The sequence below is a fragment of the Phalangium opilio genome, unplaced genomic scaffold (genome assembly GCF_054372755.1).
Source record: "Phalangium opilio isolate 3A_F unplaced genomic scaffold, DU_Popi_V2 ptg000031l_1, whole genome shotgun sequence".
NCBI classification, from domain to species: Eukaryota; Metazoa; Arthropoda; class Arachnida; order Opiliones; family Phalangiidae; genus Phalangium; species Phalangium opilio.
The window spans coordinates 4,920,238-4,938,243 of record NW_028324158.1 but is presented as its reverse complement, the minus strand read 5'-3'; the positions used below and the strand labels follow the sequence as shown (position 1 = coordinate 4,938,243).

General features: G+C 37.3%; 3 protein-coding genes across 7 annotated transcripts; 1 reads left to right on the top strand and 2 right to left on the bottom strand.

The window, feature by feature from the left end:
* Window positions 1-812: 812 nt before the first annotated feature.
* Window positions 813-2,846, bottom strand: LOC149690162 (sterile alpha motif domain-containing protein 3-like). The gene is made up of 8 exons (XM_089869686.1): window positions 2,664-2,846; window positions 2,372-2,605; window positions 2,193-2,286; window positions 1,922-2,116; window positions 1,648-1,845; window positions 1,404-1,584; window positions 1,259-1,335; window positions 813-1,156 (listed from the first exon to the last, which is right to left on the bottom strand). Exons 2-8 carry the CDS (start codon window positions 2,401-2,403, stop codon window positions 881-883), a joined length of 1,053 nt encoding a protein of 350 aa, XP_089725812.1. The 5' UTR covers window positions 2,404-2,605; window positions 2,664-2,846; the 3' UTR covers window positions 813-880.
* On the bottom strand, window positions 2,839-8,138 carry LOC149690161 (uncharacterized). 5 transcript variants are annotated; one of them, XM_089869681.1, is made up of 4 exons: window positions 7,468-8,138; window positions 7,133-7,362; window positions 3,050-5,447; window positions 2,839-2,966 (listed from the first exon to the last, which is right to left on the bottom strand). In XM_089869681.1, exons 2-4 carry the CDS (start codon window positions 7,194-7,196, stop codon window positions 2,924-2,926), a joined length of 2,505 nt encoding a protein of 834 aa, XP_089725807.1. In that variant the 5' UTR covers window positions 7,197-7,362; window positions 7,468-8,138; the 3' UTR covers window positions 2,839-2,923. The 5 variants fall into 5 exon arrangements, with proteins under 5 accessions (XP_089725807.1, XP_089725810.1, XP_089725809.1 ...); XM_089869684.1 differs by having other exon boundaries at window positions 7,267-7,362; XM_089869683.1 differs by having other exon boundaries at window positions 7,280-7,362.
* A 913-nt stretch (window positions 8,139-9,051) lies between these two features.
* LOC149690160 (dermonecrotic toxin LlSicTox-alphaIII2-like) lies at window positions 9,052-17,634 on the top strand. The gene is made up of 5 exons (XM_089869691.1): window positions 9,052-9,455; window positions 10,285-10,525; window positions 16,049-16,180; window positions 16,259-16,381; window positions 16,521-17,634. Exons 1-5 carry the CDS (start codon window positions 9,405-9,407, stop codon window positions 16,892-16,894), a joined length of 921 nt encoding a protein of 306 aa, XP_089725817.1. The 5' UTR covers window positions 9,052-9,404; the 3' UTR covers window positions 16,895-17,634.
* Window positions 17,635-18,006: the final 372 nt, after the last annotated feature.

Below are 18,006 nucleotides of genomic sequence, written 5' to 3'. Positions count from 1 at the left end.
CCTAAGTGGGTACGCGGTAATACCCAGGTATGTACTCGTTAATACGTAGGGAGGTACTCTTTCATACCGAAGGGGGTACTCATTCATACCGAAGGGGGTACTCGTAAATACCGAAGGGGGTACTAGTAAATACCGACGGGGGTACTCGTAAATACCGACGGGGGTACTCGCAAATACCGACGGGGGTACTCGTAAATACCGAAGGGGGTACTCGTAAATACCGACGGGGGTACTCGTAAATACCGAAGGGGGTACTCGTAAATACCGAAGGGGGTACTAGTAAATACCGACGGGGGTACTCGTAAATACCGACGGGGGTACTCGCAAATACCGACGGGGGTACTCGTAAATACCGACGGGGGTACTCGTAAATACCGACGGGGGTACTCGTAAATACCGAAGGGGGTACTCGTAAATACCGAAGGGGGTACTCGTAAATACCGAAGGCGGTACTCGTAAATACCGAAGGGGGTACTCGTAAATACCGAAGGGGGTACTAGTAAATACCGACGGGGGTACTCGTAAATACCGACGGGGGTACTCGCAAATACCGACGGGGGTACTCGTAAATACCGACGGGGGTACTCGTAAATACCGACGGGGGTACTCGTAAATACCGACGGGGGTACTCGTAAATACCGACGGGGGTACTCGTAAATACCGAAGGGGGTACTCGTAAATACCGAAGGGGGTACTCGTAAATACCGAAGGGGGTACCTGTTCATACCGAAAAAACGTTCTATTTTAAACGTTTTAAACTATAAAGGTATGTTGTGCTATTGAATTTGGTAACATTTAAAGCCCAAAAATGGTTGGTGTCAGAATATTTTCGTTTATTTCATATTTCAATTACATTTTCAACTGTTATAATTGGCAAAAATCATACACTCAAGCGGTTAACGACATTCTTTATGGTTACTGGTACCTTTTCAAGACCAGGCTGAATTTCCAAAACAACTTTCTGAATAAATTCCAAAGTTTTTGATAGCTTTTTAGGGTATTCTATTTGAAACACATAGTACGTCATGAAAAGAGTGGCAAATCCTTTTAGTAAGGAGGCAGCTGTTATAACGGACGTTTCTAAAACCATTTGAACAGGTTTTTCTAAAAAATCTTCATTTGTAAGGTGGATAACAACATTTTTGTGACTTGGAATCTATGATAATTGAAATTGATATAGTTAATCTCAAGTATAAATATAATTTCATGGTATATAATTCCTTCAAATGTGTGTATCTAAAGATTTAAATCAACTTACATCAAATGTGAACACTAAATTTGAGTCTTCTTTAAATATTAACGGCAGCAAAATTAATGTAGCACCAACTTTCATTTCTATATAAATAGAAAATAATTTCAGTTCAGATTTGAAGTGTTTTTATTTCAATTATGCAGCGTTGTACCTTCGTATTTTTCATCTGTTACGAAATCTTTCTTGGCCATTAAGTGCATTTCAAGCCTTTTGAATAGTTGCGATTTTTTGGTCAAATCAAAAATTTTGCCAGTTATGGGCTGGAAATAAGCTTGAATTTTTCTTACAGGATTGAGCTCACACTTTATAACTCTTTGAAACTCCCTTAAAATCTAATTGAGAAATAATTACATTTCATAATTTTTCTTCATATAGTTAGTTGTAATTTAACTTACCTCTGATTCTCGATTTAGATTGGGGAAAATTTCCAGAATTTCCGGCACCGCTTTCTTTCCAACCTCTGCTTGCCTATATTTAAATGTTCTTTCCATTTTCTCATCGATCAGAATTTGGCAGGGTTTATTCTTTTTGCTTTCATCTTGTATTGATTTCACGTGCGCTGCAATACTCATTTCATCTTCCAAAACATCATCCTGAAATCCATTTTATCGTGTTTAGTTCCATCTTCTCACACATCTTTATAGTTTTGGTATCATTCTTGATTCTTACCAGAATTGGAAATCTTTTGGCTTTTTTTGTTGGCTGAGTTTCCTTTTCATTATGTTCACATTCATTAGGGTTACCTTGTTTCCTCTTGTTTTTCGAGTGACCATGTTTGACCTTAGCTGCTTGAACACACTCTAAATGCGTTAACGGTTTGCGTTCCCTTTTGTATTTTGAAATAAGGCTTGACATCCAAGTAGCCTTGAACAACATAGAAAAAGTGAAAGAAATCCATGATCTTGTTAAAAATGAAATTAAAACAATATTATTCACTTACATATTCTGGTCCAAGTTTGCTTCGGTCCCCCAAAAAACGGTGTTGTCGCACCAAAGCACTTGCTACTCTTGTATATTCGTTGTGCGTTGGGTATCTTGAAAATTGTAAATATAATCAGTAAATTATTTTTGGAAAGAATGATGATTTTAAGGACATAAACTTTCAGGTTCTTTACTTACAGCGTATAGCGGCTTAAGTCTTCGTATAACATACGAACTATTTCAGTTTTGTATTTAACGCTAAAAACGATCGGATTTTTGTCATCAATAAATTTTTGTATATGATGTGGTAATTTCGGCACGTTATATGAGAGTGGAACTCTGCGGCCATTTTGAGGTTGGTGGGTTTCATAATCAATGTGTCGAGGATCATCAGTTATTTCGGCAATTGGAATACTCAAGTTGTCAGTGACACTAATTAAGGGATATCAGTACTTACCTTAAGAAACAATAAGATATATTTATGTCTTACCTAGAAGATGTGGATGGAGACCTATCCTTTTCGTTAGATTTGCCAACCACGTTCAGTTGACTTCCATCGGGGGGACTCTCTTCAGAATCACTATCTATGTCGATAAACTGATTCCACTTTTCAGAATGTATCTGAATGACAGTGAAATCCTTTTTGAAAGTGGTTTTAATCTTTGGCGCTAGGTTTTCAATTGTGAATGGCTCAGCCAGGTTGATTTCCTTCCGTCTTTCGTCGAATTTCACGCAATAGCTTCTAGTAGCCTAATTTTTACATTTTAGTACAATATGAAAAAGTAATTTTTGGCTAAAATGAATTTTAAGAATGTTAATTTGTATTTACATTTTTGTGTTGTACAATTTAAGAACAACTAAATACAAAGGTTATACCTTAAACTGATATACATTTTAGAATTAATATTATAAGCATTCATAGCGGAATAGTCTACTTCGTCGCCGGGTTGGATTATTTTCCAAATTTTAGTGTCTTTAACTTGGTAAGCATTTAGATGAGAGCAAAATGTTTCCGCGCAAAATATCTTGCCACATACAATCCAAATTTCATCAATTTTTAGAATATGCGCAATTTTTATAAACATGGGAATCTCTTCACCATGAACTAAATTAGTGGTTATAAATGAACATGGTTTGTACGAAACTGATTTAAATCTAATTTCTTTGGCTTTGCAAATTCTTAGGTTTTCTGTATCTACATTGAGATAATTGCACTCTCTAATTTTTAATTTTAAATCATATGGTAATGAGGAAAATAATACACTTTGAACGTTTTTTTGTTGGTTGTCATCTTGAAGACCGCTTCCTTCACTCAAATCGTGGCACTGGGCATACTGGTGTCGTTTGGCTATAGTTTTGGCAATATTCGTAAAATTACGACTTCTACTGGCCAGTACCTTCAGATTTTGATGCTTAGCTTCGAATCTAAAGCATGCTAGTCTCTTTAGAGGTCCATATTTTATGATTAAACGAGGATAGTGGACTAGGTAATGTACTTTAGGGGTGAATTTATCTGGAGCCAACAACTTAAGTTTGCAATAAAACTCTTCAATTAAATCACTAGCGTTCCCTAACCAAAGTCTATTTACAACTGGGGCAACCACTACATCTAGTATTTCCCTCAATTTTAAATAAAGATCCCAGTGAGCATTCCCTTCAGGAACAAGAGGACCAAATAAAAATGGAAACATGTAAAACAAAGAGCATTTCTGAGCCGCAGAGCCAATTAAATTGTTATCCTTAAAAATCATGGCCTTTGTAAAGATGCCAGATTTGTTCACCATGTCTTCAGATCCATAAGTAAAATCAGATAATATGTCATTCATTTGGTCAAAAGTGAAAAGATTGGCTGTGATAAGACCAGCTAAAACTAATTTCATGATGAGAGGTACTACTCCTTCATATATATCATGCATAATGTCAGGAGGAAAGCTTTCCATAACTTGAAATCCTGGAATTTCCAGAAAAGGCGATTTCTCCTTTACCCCATAAATGGTCTCATTGTCACTGTTTTCTAGAACTGCATTAATATGATATAAATGGCCAGCTTCATTGCGTAATTGATAATCTGATTCCCTACACTTTTCAGAAATAGTTGCCCTCGTTGCCATACATTGACGGCAAATCCTTCCCTTTGAGAAGTTTTGCTGGAAACCCGCTAATAGGTGTGATGAAAGGTTGTCCCCGGATATTGAGGCTAAAGAACCTTTGACAACTACGCCTCTTTCTTTTACATAAATTCCTTGAGTTTGCAGTTTGATCAAATCTTGAATCAGAGGCTCGATTATAGGTTTATAACCATACATCTTATTTGCAACGTGTTTATAACGTGCAACGATGGCTAAATAAATATTACTTAATTTACTTCTAAACCTTGTAGGTAAATTGCCAAGAACAAAATAAAATACGGAAATTTTATGCTTCCCTCTCTTTGAGCCAAGTGGATTCGCTAACTCTAACTCATCAGTATATAAATGTATTCGTAATAACGAATTGTCACCTTTAAAACAATGGTGATTTAGAAATATATCTCCATCATTAAAATCAGAAAGTATGTTAGAACGTTTTTCTCCCCGTCTAGTGTTTTTCTGGATTTCTTCCCATATGTCATTGCATTTTAATAGCCTCTGGAGTACGGACAAAATACTTATATACTGAAAAGAATCTCTATAGTTCTTCCCATTCCTATAATTTTCCCCCAAATTGTATTCTACTGGAAGCAACAGTTCTAGCTCCTGTTTACAAAAATCATTCAATTTATAGTCGCTTCTAATTACGTCAGTTAAAACCTCAATTTCGGGAATCTCAGTGGGATCAGTATTTGCACATAAATCTCTAACATTCTCTACTATTATTCCAACATCGTTGGCAATGCTCATAGCTACCGAACGCGGGAGTAAATGTTTTTCTCTAAGTTTCAAAATCATAAGAGCCATATTTTTGCGCATGTTCAGTAAATATTCTTGACGATTGGTAATTTCATTATCAATCAAATCATGATAAACTTCTTCAACTTCATGATTCTCTACTTCTACATTTTCTAAATGAATATCAGCTTCCGGTCTAACATTCTTTGCTTTCAATTCTTTTTTATGTTTGCGCTGTATATGACTTTTAAAAGAATTGTATTTCTTGAATGTTTCTGAACAAATTCCCAAAGTACATCTTATTGTAAGATTAGACTTTTGGAAGTGTAAATTTCTGTAGTGTGCCAGAAGCTTGGCAATAGAAACTCTTCTGACATCACAGATCGAACACAGATACATATTGAATTCTGAACAAGAAAACAATTTTTAATTTAGTTTTGTTGTACACAGAGTATACCGTATTGTTAGGGGGTGGGGCATGTTTAACTACCGTATATGAAAAAATCAAATTTATTGCCAAATAACCTTTTAGTGTTTCCCAAAAATTAAAAAAATACCGCGAAAACGGTACGTGAACATAGCTGTTTTAAAATTTTCGCCGTTCGGTGGTAAGTCATCCGTTTGTTACCGGTTATATACGGTAAAAATACGGTAATTTAGCACGGTATCTGGTAAATTACGGGCTAATCTCAAACTAAGAATACTTTTTAATTTTTTAAAACTACATGTATAATAAGAAAGATTATCATACTAAATAATAGTTATTAGCTTGTTTAGATACTTAGTAATTTCTTTTTCTTTTCCATAACCGCTTCGTAACCCTAACGTAACACTAAAGGCGGATGCCCCCTGGCGTCGCGTGTAAGTTTCGCGTGCGCATGCGCATGTGCAAATCGGTGCAGACTTGTCGCTCGAGAATTTCTACGCGTTCATGCTGACGACTTGCGAAATTTGAGCAGCTTCCTATTTTCGTAAGTTCGCGCGCGAAAATATAAGCGACATATGGCGCGGAATGATTGGTGAAAAATGAATTTTTCCGCGTTTTTCTTTCTAATAAAACTTGAAAAATCACTCAGTGGCCTTCGTTGTTATCAGATTTTGGATTAAAATGGATTTTGACGTAAATTAATTAAAGAATTGATAATTTTAAACATCAAAATCACCGCAAAAGATAAGCGCTTCGGAATTGCATTGGCTATGAATACTGTTAGTGAGTGAATATTATCTACTTAAAGCCTTTGGGTAGAGCCATATTGAGCTCATTACTATTTAATTTTCAGTACGAAAGGTTTCTAGCCTGTAACAACCCCTAGAAACATTCGGGCAAGGTGATACTGTCAAAAGAGTGGCGCGATTTTCAATTACTCGTTCCTATACAACACCCACCTTAATGCACACCCTAGGCTTTTGTTTTTTCATTTTTGGGCCGACCATTTCCAAATTAGCCTCAAAGGTGTCCAAGGGTCATACGTAAATAGTTGAAATAGTTTTATCATTATGAGCCATTGAATACGATGACATTCCCGGTTTAAGCGTTTGCAAAATCTACCCTTGTGATCCTAAATCTTGAGATCCACTAACAAATTGTGAAAGTCCCCTTGTTGCTTTCTTTTCAGTAAAATTTCCCTAACCCATTTTGACCTTGCCCCCCCTTTCTTTCATTCAAAATTAAAATTACCCTTTATTTTCGCGTGAGTCCAGGGGGAAGCAAAATTCCAGTGTGAATGGTTGTCGCGTGAAACGCTTGAACTACATCCGCGTTAACGCGTTTTAAGCGAACGCGAAATTTCGAGCGACCCTAGTGGGCATCCGCCTTAACGCGTAAGCCTTATGGCCCCTACAGAGTGGAAGCGCTTTCTTTCCCGCTCAGCTTCAACGCCGGAAGACGCCTAACAAGTCTGGCTAAACATAAAAATTTCTAGATTCAACTACATGTTTTCTAGTTTGTTTCAGACGATGAAGCCTTGGCAGTATTGTATACTACCCTCATCTCAAGCTAGTGGGCCATTGCATCAAAATAATGTCTATATTTTCAAAGAAAAAACCCTCGTGCCCTCCCTTCCCCTCTATTTTAAACGCTTTTTTTCCCTACCTTGCCAGCCAATGCCATATGGTGGGTTTATCTTACAGAGGGTGAGCAGACAAAATAGTTTCATTCCCTTCTCTCACATACAACGAACAGAGAAGTATTTCAAAGTACATGTACAACATTTTTAATAAACACACATTTCTACATTACCATAAACGTTTCCTTAGGTGTTCTTTTGAACTGTTAGTCTTCGTAGAAACACAGCTTCGACAAATTTAAATTTATAGGTATACCTGTTAGCCGTTTTTAAATTTGAAAATATGCAAAAGCTAGTTCAATATTTTAATGTAATATTTCATAAATGATAAAAAGCCCATAAAAAATAAAAGTATATTTACCTTTAAAGTGAATCGATATCAAAAATTGGCCGAAAAATTCAAACGTAAGCTGTTCTCGTGTCCAAGCGGAATAGTAGAAGTTCTATTTGCGTTGCAAAATGTAACTAGCGAACGCGAGCCTACGGACGCTGCGACCAAACCGGGTGGGCCGTGGTTATGGCGAGGGCGTGTTTTTATCTCCAGCCTTTCCCTACATTGGGTTTAGCCACCGAACAGCGAGGAGTAAAAAATAGGCCTTTTAAAAAAGTTCCCTATACAAAAAAATGTAGCGGCATTCTCCCCTCTCGCATTTATGCGCGCACCGGGTGAAATAATTTTTAAATCGCCTATCTATTCATACAACCAAGGATGATGGGAGGAGGATGCGTAATCTGAAAGAAACAGGCGAACTAACTGTGCAACTGTTCAGGTCCGGTTGGACGCTAGAAATGGGAGAGGAATACTCGGAAAAATGGAAGGCGGCCTACGTGATTAGTCTGAAGTAGAATCTTCGCCAGTTTTCCTCCCCCACTTCTAGCGTCCCACCGGACCTGAACTGTTCCACAGTTAGCGCGCCTATTTCTCTCAGATTTCTCTTCCTCCCAACATCATCCTTGAAAATATCACCAATGAGTCGAACACGTTAAGAATTCCCTGAACGTGATACAGTACAAGTCACTGACATAAATATATTAAAGACGTTTAGTTCGATTATATGGCAATCAAGTCAAATCATGATTCATATAATAAACGTGCCAAATTACAACTAAATGTTACTTTTCTCTCATTATTCAACCACAATCTTCAATAGACAGTTCAGATCTTTCACTTCTGAACTTGAGATGAACTGACAAATTAGTGGCAACCATGTAGTGCAGTTACAGCTAATGAAGAGGGGAGGAAATTTAACTTGCAGATAAATGCAAGCTATGATTATACTAAATCAAAGTTGTAATCAACGGACGTGATTATATTTGCTTAAAATAAGTACAGTGCGCAACTGTAATTTGAACTTATTATTAAAATCAGAAGACCGAAGTTAAAAAGATCCCTCTAAAGGGATTAATTAAGTCCTTTTCTACTTCTAGGGTACGATAACATACCACCTGAAGCGCTGAAACTTTAAAAGGTTTCATAACATACCTTATATTTCCATAATACCTTTTTCGAAATCATTTAATACCCGCACTGTAAGAAAACTAATTGAATACGTTCTTGGGTACTAAAAAATTCGAGGAGGTATTTTAAAGTACCTTGACAATACCTTTTTTTTTAACAGTGTAAGGTTAGAATAATGCATGTACAATAACAAGAGATCCGTTGTATGACGAGTCACCTTACTAGTAAATAAATCGGTAGAAAACCATTCTCATCAACTAGTTTTATTAAGAGATGAAAGTAGTTTTGAGCTCCCCCTTCAAACACACTGATTTTTTTCTCAAGTTTTAGGTCAAAATTTCAAAGACGTTTTCTTAGAATTGTGCATTTTATTTTTAAAGCTTGTGTTTAGTCTTGATATAGAAACAATGTCGTCGAGAATGAGGTGCACTAGTCTCTATAAGTCAAGCGTCTAAGCGACAAAGTGTGAGGTGCCGACAACCCCGTGTCCACAGGTAGTGACTTGTCGCAATCATTTGTCATCCACATTTAAAAGCCACAAGTTTATTTATATCTAATCACATGTCTGATTAATCGCATCCGCTCTAGGCCTAAAGTCTGGCCGCTATGCGGAGCGTACCTCACCAAAGACGAAATGGCAGGTTTTGAAGTGGTACTCGAATACTGTTTATTGGTGATATCATTTTAAAAGCGATAAGTGAGGAAAATCTAAGAAAGCTCAAGAATTTTTCACTTATCAGTAAATACAACGGTAGCGAATGTTATTCAATTTTAAGAACGATTAGCAAATATTTTTGGAATAAAAAGATATTAGTTTCTATAGCTAAAGTTCTAAGAAAATGAAGGGATCACTTTGCTTGATTGCAGCCTTCATGGGCTTCGTTACACAAGTAAGACAACTTGATTTATATTAGTTTTTAAGTTTGGGTCGAAATATTAAAGTTGGTAGTCTTGTTTGTACATTGTTAGTATTTTTAAAAATATTGCATAAAAATATGCCTGCGTCACAAGACAACCCGAGTGTTTGAAGTGACTTGAACACTCATAGGTATGAAATGTTTGCGTGCGATTTGTTTAAATACCTACAAGTTCAATAAACGAAATCATTTCTAAAACCTTCCAAAATGTGTTCAGATTTCGTAACCAATTGTGACTGTGCATAAATAACAAATAACAAAAACAATTGTTTCCCTGAAATATACAGAGTGTTTCTTATAGTTCCGCCATAAGTGTGTTCTTTGGGTCAGTCTCAGTGAAAAATGATAATGTAAAGTAGTTCAAAGTGTAACAGCACAAGAATTTTATGGTAATGTTTCTTTTATTCGTATTTAAAGTTATTTTTAAAAATGTCCACTCTTGTGCTATTACACTTCGAACTACTTTTCATTACCAGCTTAGGCACACTTCTACCTTTAAATGTATACACTTCTGCTATATAAAGTCTCTTTAACGTTCTTAAATTAGAGGCTATTGAAATTGTCTAAACAAGATGGGACCCCTGATATATCTTACTCCTCATGTGTGCCAATTTTTTTGTTTTAGGGGTCAATGTTTGGGGGCCTGTATCTCCGAAACTAAATGTCTTAGACCATGATGTTTGCACTTTTTCCCTCAGTCTGACCCAAAGAACACTCCCTTTAGTTTATGGCAGACTTCTTTGAAACACCCTGTATATATGATTTATCTTTCAAATAACTTCAATGTATTTCTTCGTTTTAGGGTATCGTTGGTTCACAACGTCGTCCTATCTATAATTTAGGGCATATGGTAAACGCTGTGAAACAAGTTCACAGTTTTATTGATGACGGAGCTAATGCACTTGAAACTGACGTGTCATTCAATAACCACGGAGTCGCCAAATACTCTTATCATGGAGTACCGTGTGACTTTCTCAGGGATTGCGTAAGATGGGAGTATTTCAGTACGTTTTTGGAATACATTAGTGACGTCAGTACACCAGGTAAAAATTAAGTATTTTAGGAAGTTGACTGAAAACAACTTGGTCTTAATGATTTTTCCCTTGTTAGAATCTTAACGGGTACTAACCATACAGTAAAGCCGTGTTTATACAAGAAACTTTGAAACCGTTTTCGAAAGGTCAAAACTTCACATTTAACTGTTAAAACAGTGAGCATGTATAAGAAAGAGAGTCAAAGAAGGAGGGGGAAGGTAACTATAACGGCACAGCTCGATATATCTCTCACGCGCACTCACATCGGCGCATATCCAAGGAGCCAGATGTCTCGTGATCCGTTAAGAAGGAAATTCAAAAATGGTAATACCAGAAGTAAGATGAGACTAGAAGTACTGAGCTAACCAAATTCTTCACTCGGCGAAAGTGAATATTCTTGATAACACACCAACGGTTGGCCCTCTGGTGGCGGTTTCTGAATTTTCCCTCCAAAACGTGAGACGCTCTCGGTGGTAGACGGCCGAACTAGATTCAAGGAGCCGCGCCCGTGTTCCGTGGCTTTAGGTTGAGGGGAAGGGGGTAGGAAATGTTTTTGGAACTCGACCAATTTTTTTCTCAGTAGTGTAGGCGCGTGGGAAGCGGCATAAAATCCTCAAATTTGTTCACTAGTGCCAGGATCTACTATCAATGCTAGAGCCCTTCACTTCTAGTCTCATCTTACTTCTGGTAATACGAAAAGACGGTTAGAGAGGCTCACGCCAACGATCAGCATGGTTAACGGTAGCCTCGGCCGTAAACAAACGTTTCCGATTTTTTGCCCCTCTGTTGCGCCAATTGCGCATGAGCGGAACTCAGCTGATATCAAGCCTCAATGGTCTCTCCAACCCTCCTTCTCCTACGTGCTCATTGGTTAAAAGCAGCGATCTTTTACAAGAAAATGCAATCACCATTCTTGAAAATGGGTTAAGCATTTCTAAAACGGTTTCAAAGTAACTCGTGTAAACCATAGATATAGTAAAACTATAAAGGGTCTAGATCCACTTCGCTGGCTTAGGCTTAACGAAAAAACGCGGAAGGGGCAACGAGCAGACAGCCGCTATTTTCTGGGGGTAGCCGTATAAAACGCCATCTATCGGGGACAAATTAGCGGCCAAAATTGGAACTATCATAAGGAGTAGTGGCACTCTATGTTAACTCCCTATAGGGCATAATAAGTCAAACCCTCGGAGATGCCATTACTCCATTTTATACGAGCTAAGAGCGGAAAAACGTATTTTATAAATTTTACACCTGTAAAATCTTTTAAAAAACACTTGGAACTTGTATTTCTACTTACTTTCGAGGAAATACCACCGTTTTCTGAAGGTAAGAGTATTTTTTTATACATTTATTAGTAATAAAAACATTTAAGGCGAGCTAAGCCTTGGTCTTGTAAAACACGGCAGATTAGTGATTAGCGTCGTTTTCAGCGTTGAAAAACGTTATTTTATCATGTTAAAAAAACGTTAGCAACGTTTTAAGGTACTGATATTTAAATATCCGGACATTAAACTGTTACATATTCTTAAAATAAGAGTCGATAATGGTGCCCACCAAAACAAACTTTGTTAAGTGTGTGTCTCTATATTTAAAGGCATAAAACGAAATATAACATAAACGTTTTTATTTACTTATTTATGTAACAATCATGGCTTCAACTCATGTTTGCTGCGTTCAAACTGTGGGTGTAAAGAAGGTTTTCTTTCTTACCACAACTTTCCGAAAGAGACTGCCACTAGAAAGAAGTGGATTGATTCTATAACAACAGCTGATATCTCCAGTTTACGGATTTGTTCAAAACATTTTACAAAATCAGATTTCTTTCCCACCACTGGAAAGAGACTACGTAGAGCGCTCAAACTGTTCGCGATTCCATACTAATTTGGAGATCAAATTAATGTAACCGATGAAATTATCCCTAAACTGACTCTCCGTAATTTGACTCTCGGGCAACAATCTGAAGCATTAGAAGAAATGGGAGCGTTGTCCTTTGATCATGGATTGAAGCATGAACCCGCTGCTTTTTCAAATATTCAGGCAACACATCAATACCCAGTGTCACACCTCTGTGGGTTTGATTGTTAATCCACAATTTTGCTTCCTTGGGGCCCGCCCCGATCGCCTTATACTGGTTGAGGACCAGCTGTACTTAGTGGAGATCAAATGCCCTTACGCTATTTTCAAGAATAAAGAAACTATCAGAAGAAAAGCAGCTTCGGGTAACTTTCACCTTTACATTGATGAAGAAACGGATGAACTGGAACTGAGAAAAACTTCAGACGTCCATCATCAGATACAGGGTCAGCTTTTCGTGTGTAACGTACCCGTATGCTTTTTGGCAGTATTTGTGCCACCCGATAACATCGAAATCTTGATGATAGTGAAAGACAACCAATTCATCAATGATACCTTGCTTCCAAAATTATCCACTAAATATTTCATTAGTCTCCTACCTCATTTTGCCATAGAAATGTTCGAAAAGCCTAAAAAATAAATTTTCCAAGTCACGAAAGTACAGCCTCTTTCATTCTATCATTCTATGTGCAACAGTGCAAATCTACATTATGGCCATGACCAAGGCTTAGCTCGCCTTAAATGTTTTTATTACTAATAAATGTATAAAAAAAGACTCTTACCTTCAGAAAACGGTGGTATTTCCTCGAAAGTAAGTAGAAATACAAGTTCCAAGTGTTTTTTAAAAGATTTTACAGGTGTAAAATTTATAAAATACGTTTTTCCGCTCTTAGCTCGTATAAAATGGAGTAATGGCATCTCCGAGGGTTTGACTTATTATGCCCTATAGGGGGTTAACATAGAGTGCCACTACTCTAAGCTCATCCTTTAATTTAGTTTCGAAAGTTACCGATAGATGGCGTTTTATACGGCTACCCCCAGAAAATAGCGGCTGTCTGCTCGTTGCCCCTTCCGCGTCGACCTCCCATTGAATTGTGTATGTACCCTTTTAATATATCTATGGTGTAAACGCGGCTTTATTGTCTTAACAAAAATTAAAAACTATTATATATGTTAGCAGGAATACATAGATTTACTACTTGGAATCTTTAAGAAGCCATTTTATGGGCCTGGGTGTCTGATTGAAAGGGGAGGAGGTGTAGAAACCATCACCGTTGACGTCATGCATAATTTATTTGACGTATTTTGCGTCCTGCGCCGCGACTCCCGCGACCTATGCGCGGTGAACCCGAATGTAAACATGATACGTCGTCTGAACAAGTAGACCTAGGATTGCATTTCTAAAACAAGATATGCCCCAAGGCATATTAACGCTTTTTGCAGTGTGATATTGTCTTTAACAAAACCCGAAATAGGGATATTCACACCGGCAACGTCAGTTCCATTCACGCTACCAATAAGGAAAGGCGTGGAAAAGTATAGGAAAAATATCGACAACTAAACAACAATCGTAGTGGCGCAAACGTAGAGTACCCGCATCCCACACCGGCGTCGTCAGTCACTAGTAAGTTCGAGCCCCGCTAGCTCCGAAAGACCGCATTTTCTCGTCGAAAATATGATCGAATTTAGTATAGATGTCGCTAGTGCGGTGCAGAATCAAATTCCGGCGAACTCTGCCGCGTAATTTAAATTTACGAAAATGTACGCGAACGCGAAACAGCCAGCCTGCCTGCCTGCCTGCCTACCTGCCTGCCAGCAAGCCTGCTTCCAGGGGTCACCGTATAAAGCTTATTGCTATAGGCAAAAAGCTTAAAAAAGGCCAAAATACTTGCTTTCAGTTAAGAACTCGATAGAGTCGATATTACTATTCTGACTGGGTGGAGTAACAATTTAATTCCTTCCACTCTTCACCAAAGTTATACAAAAAAAAGACATCAGTATCCCTATGCAAAGACTTAGGGTTTAAGGGGAGGTAAACGTCATCTTTTCTCGAAATTATTATAGCATTCGTTTTCCTGAATTTCGAGCTACACTAACTTCTAAATCGTCGACTTTAGTTACAGTTAGAGAAATTTCCGCCTCAAAAACGTCGTTAACGTCAAACTTTTCCAAGTTCTCGCACTTGCCGACCATTTCCGAGCCGAAACTGAAGCAGACGACAGCTTAAAAGGTCATGATCTCGATCTGTCCCACGCATTCGCATAACCAATGAGACGCGAGGAAGGAGGAGCAGGCGGTTTAAAAGTTTTTAGCGCTTCCCCTCACACTCAATCAGTTATTTGTGTGGGGTCTATGGCCTCTTAAATTAAGATTCCAAGTATTAAATCTATGTATTCCTGATGTTAGGTTTCTTGGGGATAAAACCATGGAAGTTGGAACTAACTAACGCTAGGGACGGTCCGCAAGCGTGAATATCTGAGAAATGTTCGTGAACAACGCACCCTAGCGAGATTTTGGTGCGAACCGGAAAAGTGATTCAATTTTTAAAAGGGGGGGGGGTAACAAAAAGCCTTAAAAGCAGTCTGCTATTTCATAATTACGCTTAGGTTTAGGCAGGGGTAAATAACGAAAGGAGTTAGAGACGCTAGCTTCCGTAGTGTAGAATACAGTGGGACTTTCAAACGTAGACACAGAAAAGAGAAAACGCCTCGGTCGCGCCGCCTATAATTCAAAATAAGTATGATATTTTCCAACCAATAGCGTGGCAGTAAAGATTCGAAAGGCATGCTGGGATATCGATTTTCTAATGTCTGCTAGTATTCGTCTGCTTACGACTGAGTGACAATTAGGCTTAGAGTAAAGTTTATTCATTAAGGTGCACTTGAATTAGAAACATGCAACTTTAAAGTTGGTAAATTCCTTATTCGATAATGAAATGGAATTAAATGTCGTTTTTGCATCCTTCAATACAGTTTTAGTTGTTTTAATTTCTTTTGTCACAGATACAGTCGATGATCCTGATCCCACAGTTCCCACTAAGCCTTGGCTCACTGGGCCGACTCTGTCTGTAACCGCGCACTTACGGCAAAACAAGTTTGATCACATTTTGAGGATTTCCCCGGCTTCAAATTGCAAATTGTTGACTTATCTTTCTTCTTTAAATCGCTATTTACTCGCGATTGAATATAATAATTATATTGGGTTGATTTATGAGACGACTTCACAACATCGACACCCGCCATTTTACTTTACCCAGAATACCTTGCGGAGCGAGATTTTAAGGCAAAACTTTTAAGGTTCTGGTCTTATTTACAATACAGTTCCAAAGATGGCACTACGTTAGTTACAAATTCTATGACGTTTCAAGGTCCCACTGTATTCTACACTACGGAAGCTAGCGTCTCTAACTCCTTTCGTTATTTACCCCTGGTTTAGGAAAAGCGATAAACTCTGCATATCTCATGTACTGTTTATGAGCTTGGCTATTGTCACTTCTACAACCACTATACACACAAATCCATATTTATAATTATTTTAAAAACAACGATACAACCTTTAAAGTGTTAAATACTTAGTTCCGTAAATAAATTATTTTTCAAAGTTAGAGATAAAATGAATTTCTAAGCGTTAGTTAGTTCCATAGTAGCACAATTTAGATGAAATCTTTAACTATTCTAGGTGATTCTAAATACAGGGAATCGTATGTACTTCAGTTCTTCGACTTAAAAATTGACAGCCTTTCTTGGGTACATAAGCAAACTGGTATGAGAGACATTGCCGAAAAGCTTATCACCCACTTTTACAAAAATGGTATGCTGAATTTAGTGACTTACAAAAAAATGTTTCACTTAATTAATTCTGATGTCGTTTAATAATTTGCTAATGTAGGAAGGCGTGAAAACAGGATGAAGTTCATAATCGGTTTACCCAAATCGGAAGACGCTGATTTGGCGAAAGAATTATTCCAAACATTCGACAATGCAGGACTAGGGCATTTAAAAGCCAACTTTGGTAAGAAGTTTAGAATCACAGAAGTTCAAAACAACTAAAAGAAACACTTGTCTGGGGGTGAAAGACTCTCTGAGACTTTAGGCCTATAATAGCCTTGTGTAAGAGATGAAATCTTCTATGAGTTTTTATGTTAAATTAGGTTTCGACGTCTACAGCTACGAAGACCTTTACACTATCAAGCACAAATGGCAGAGAGGTAATCATACAAAGAATATATGGCAAGGAGATGGCTGCACCAACTGGAAATCGCGCAATCTATATAGACTAGTTCAAGCCATAAAGATGCGAGACTCAAGTAGTGACTCTTTTATGACTAAAGTATACTATTGGACTGTTGACAACCGATCTACCATGAGGTACGCCTTGAATTTGGGTGTTGATGGTATCATAACAAACTATCCGGCAAGGCTTAAGGAGATTTTACAAAATGACGGTGTGAGAAATCGCTTCAGATTAGCTACACATGATGATAATCCATTCGAAGCTATCAAATTAACATCGATGTGGACTTAAACTCTTGGGTCCGAGAAATCTAGACAACGTTGAAGCATAAGTTCTTAAGATATGTTCCATAAGTTTGTCACTGGATGAGAACTTGTCATGAATGACGTAGGTGAAGCGTCATAGATTCTCATAATGTAACGCCTAGTGAGGCGTTGTCAAAGGCTTAGAGCCGACTAAATAGAAGGTGATCTGCAAAACCGAGTGTAGTCAATTCTCGCTTGTCGTTCTCGAACCTGCTCTCAGTAAGTCTCTAGCATTACGAAGTATAGGGAGTGCCATACTTATGTAACATATCTTATAAACTTATACTGATGAAATACTTGTAAAATATTTGTAAAATATTTGATCATTATAAATTCCGTAGTAATATTGGTTACAGTTTGCTGTTTGGAATGCCACTTGTTTTCTATGCTTCTTGCATTTCTTGGTTAGGTTTAATAAAATAAATTGATATAATTATCAATTTAAACATAACCCCACTTGCGCGTTTACATAATAAATTAACAGAGAATTTTGGGAAATATTAAAATAAAAGAAACAAAAAATAAATTGTCAATCGATTAATCTACTAACTCAAATAAATTAATGGAAATCGTTTAAGATGCGGAATTGATAAGTATTGAACACGCGTAGCTTATCTTTTAACGTTCATATTAAAATATTGTTGTTTCTTTAAGTCCGATAATATTGAAGCTCTAGATGTCGTTACACAACGATGTGTTAGACATATAAAAATCAATATACAACTGTTGGTCTTCTCACAAAAAAAAACCATACTTGAGGGCTAACTTTGCAGCTTTAAAACGGAGTAGAAAGTAATTGCCACATGTAAATAGCCATTGTAGGCAAGTAGCGCCAAGTTTAGCGCATTATATGGTGTCATGGTGGCAGATAGGGGTAGTTAAGTGAGCCGCCTAAATGTAGGTCATTTTACTCCCTTTAAAGATAGCAAATTGATGATCAAACTATATTTATTAAATGAAGAACAATGTTAATATATGTAAAACATAGGGTTCAGCAATAATACACGTATATAACAAAATAAAGTTTAGTACCTTTGCTTTAGTGGTGACAAAATGGTGTAAAAATAATTACATTAAGTTCACATCGTCGCTAAAAGT

Bases quoted from the DNA above. Each gene is read 5' to 3' on its own strand.
- LOC149690162 (XM_089869686.1), bottom strand. From the start codon at position 2,403: ATGTTATACGAAGACTTAAGCCGCTATACGCT. The intron at 1,846-1,921 runs GTAAGAATCAAG...AATGGATTTCAG, and splicing joins CCAAAAGATTTCCAATTCTG to GATGATGTTTTGGAAGATGA. The intron at 1,336-1,403 runs GTACAACGCTGC...CTATTTATATAG, and splicing joins AACAGATGAAAAATACGAAG to AAATGAAAGTTGGTGCTACA.
- LOC149690161 (XM_089869681.1), bottom strand. From the start codon at position 7,196: ATGAAACTATTTTGTCTGCTCACCCTCTGTAAGATAAACCCACCATAT. The intron at 5,448-7,132 runs GTAGGGAAAAAA...TTTCTTGTTCAG, and splicing joins ATATGGCATTGGCTGGCAAG to AATTCAATATGTATCTGTGT. The intron at 2,967-3,049 runs GTATAACCTTTG...AATTCATTTTAG, and splicing joins AAAATGTATATCAGTTTAAG to CCAAAAATTACTTTTTCATA.
- LOC149690160 (XM_089869691.1), top strand. From the start codon at position 9,405: ATGAAGGGATCACTTTGCTTGATTGCAGCCTTCATGGGCTTCGTTACA. The intron at 10,526-16,048 runs GTAAAAATTAAG...TAACTATTCTAG, and splicing joins TAGTGACGTCAGTACACCAG to GTGATTCTAAATACAGGGAA. The intron at 16,181-16,258 runs GTATGCTGAATT...TTGCTAATGTAG, and splicing joins CACCCACTTTTACAAAAATG to GAAGGCGTGAAAACAGGATG.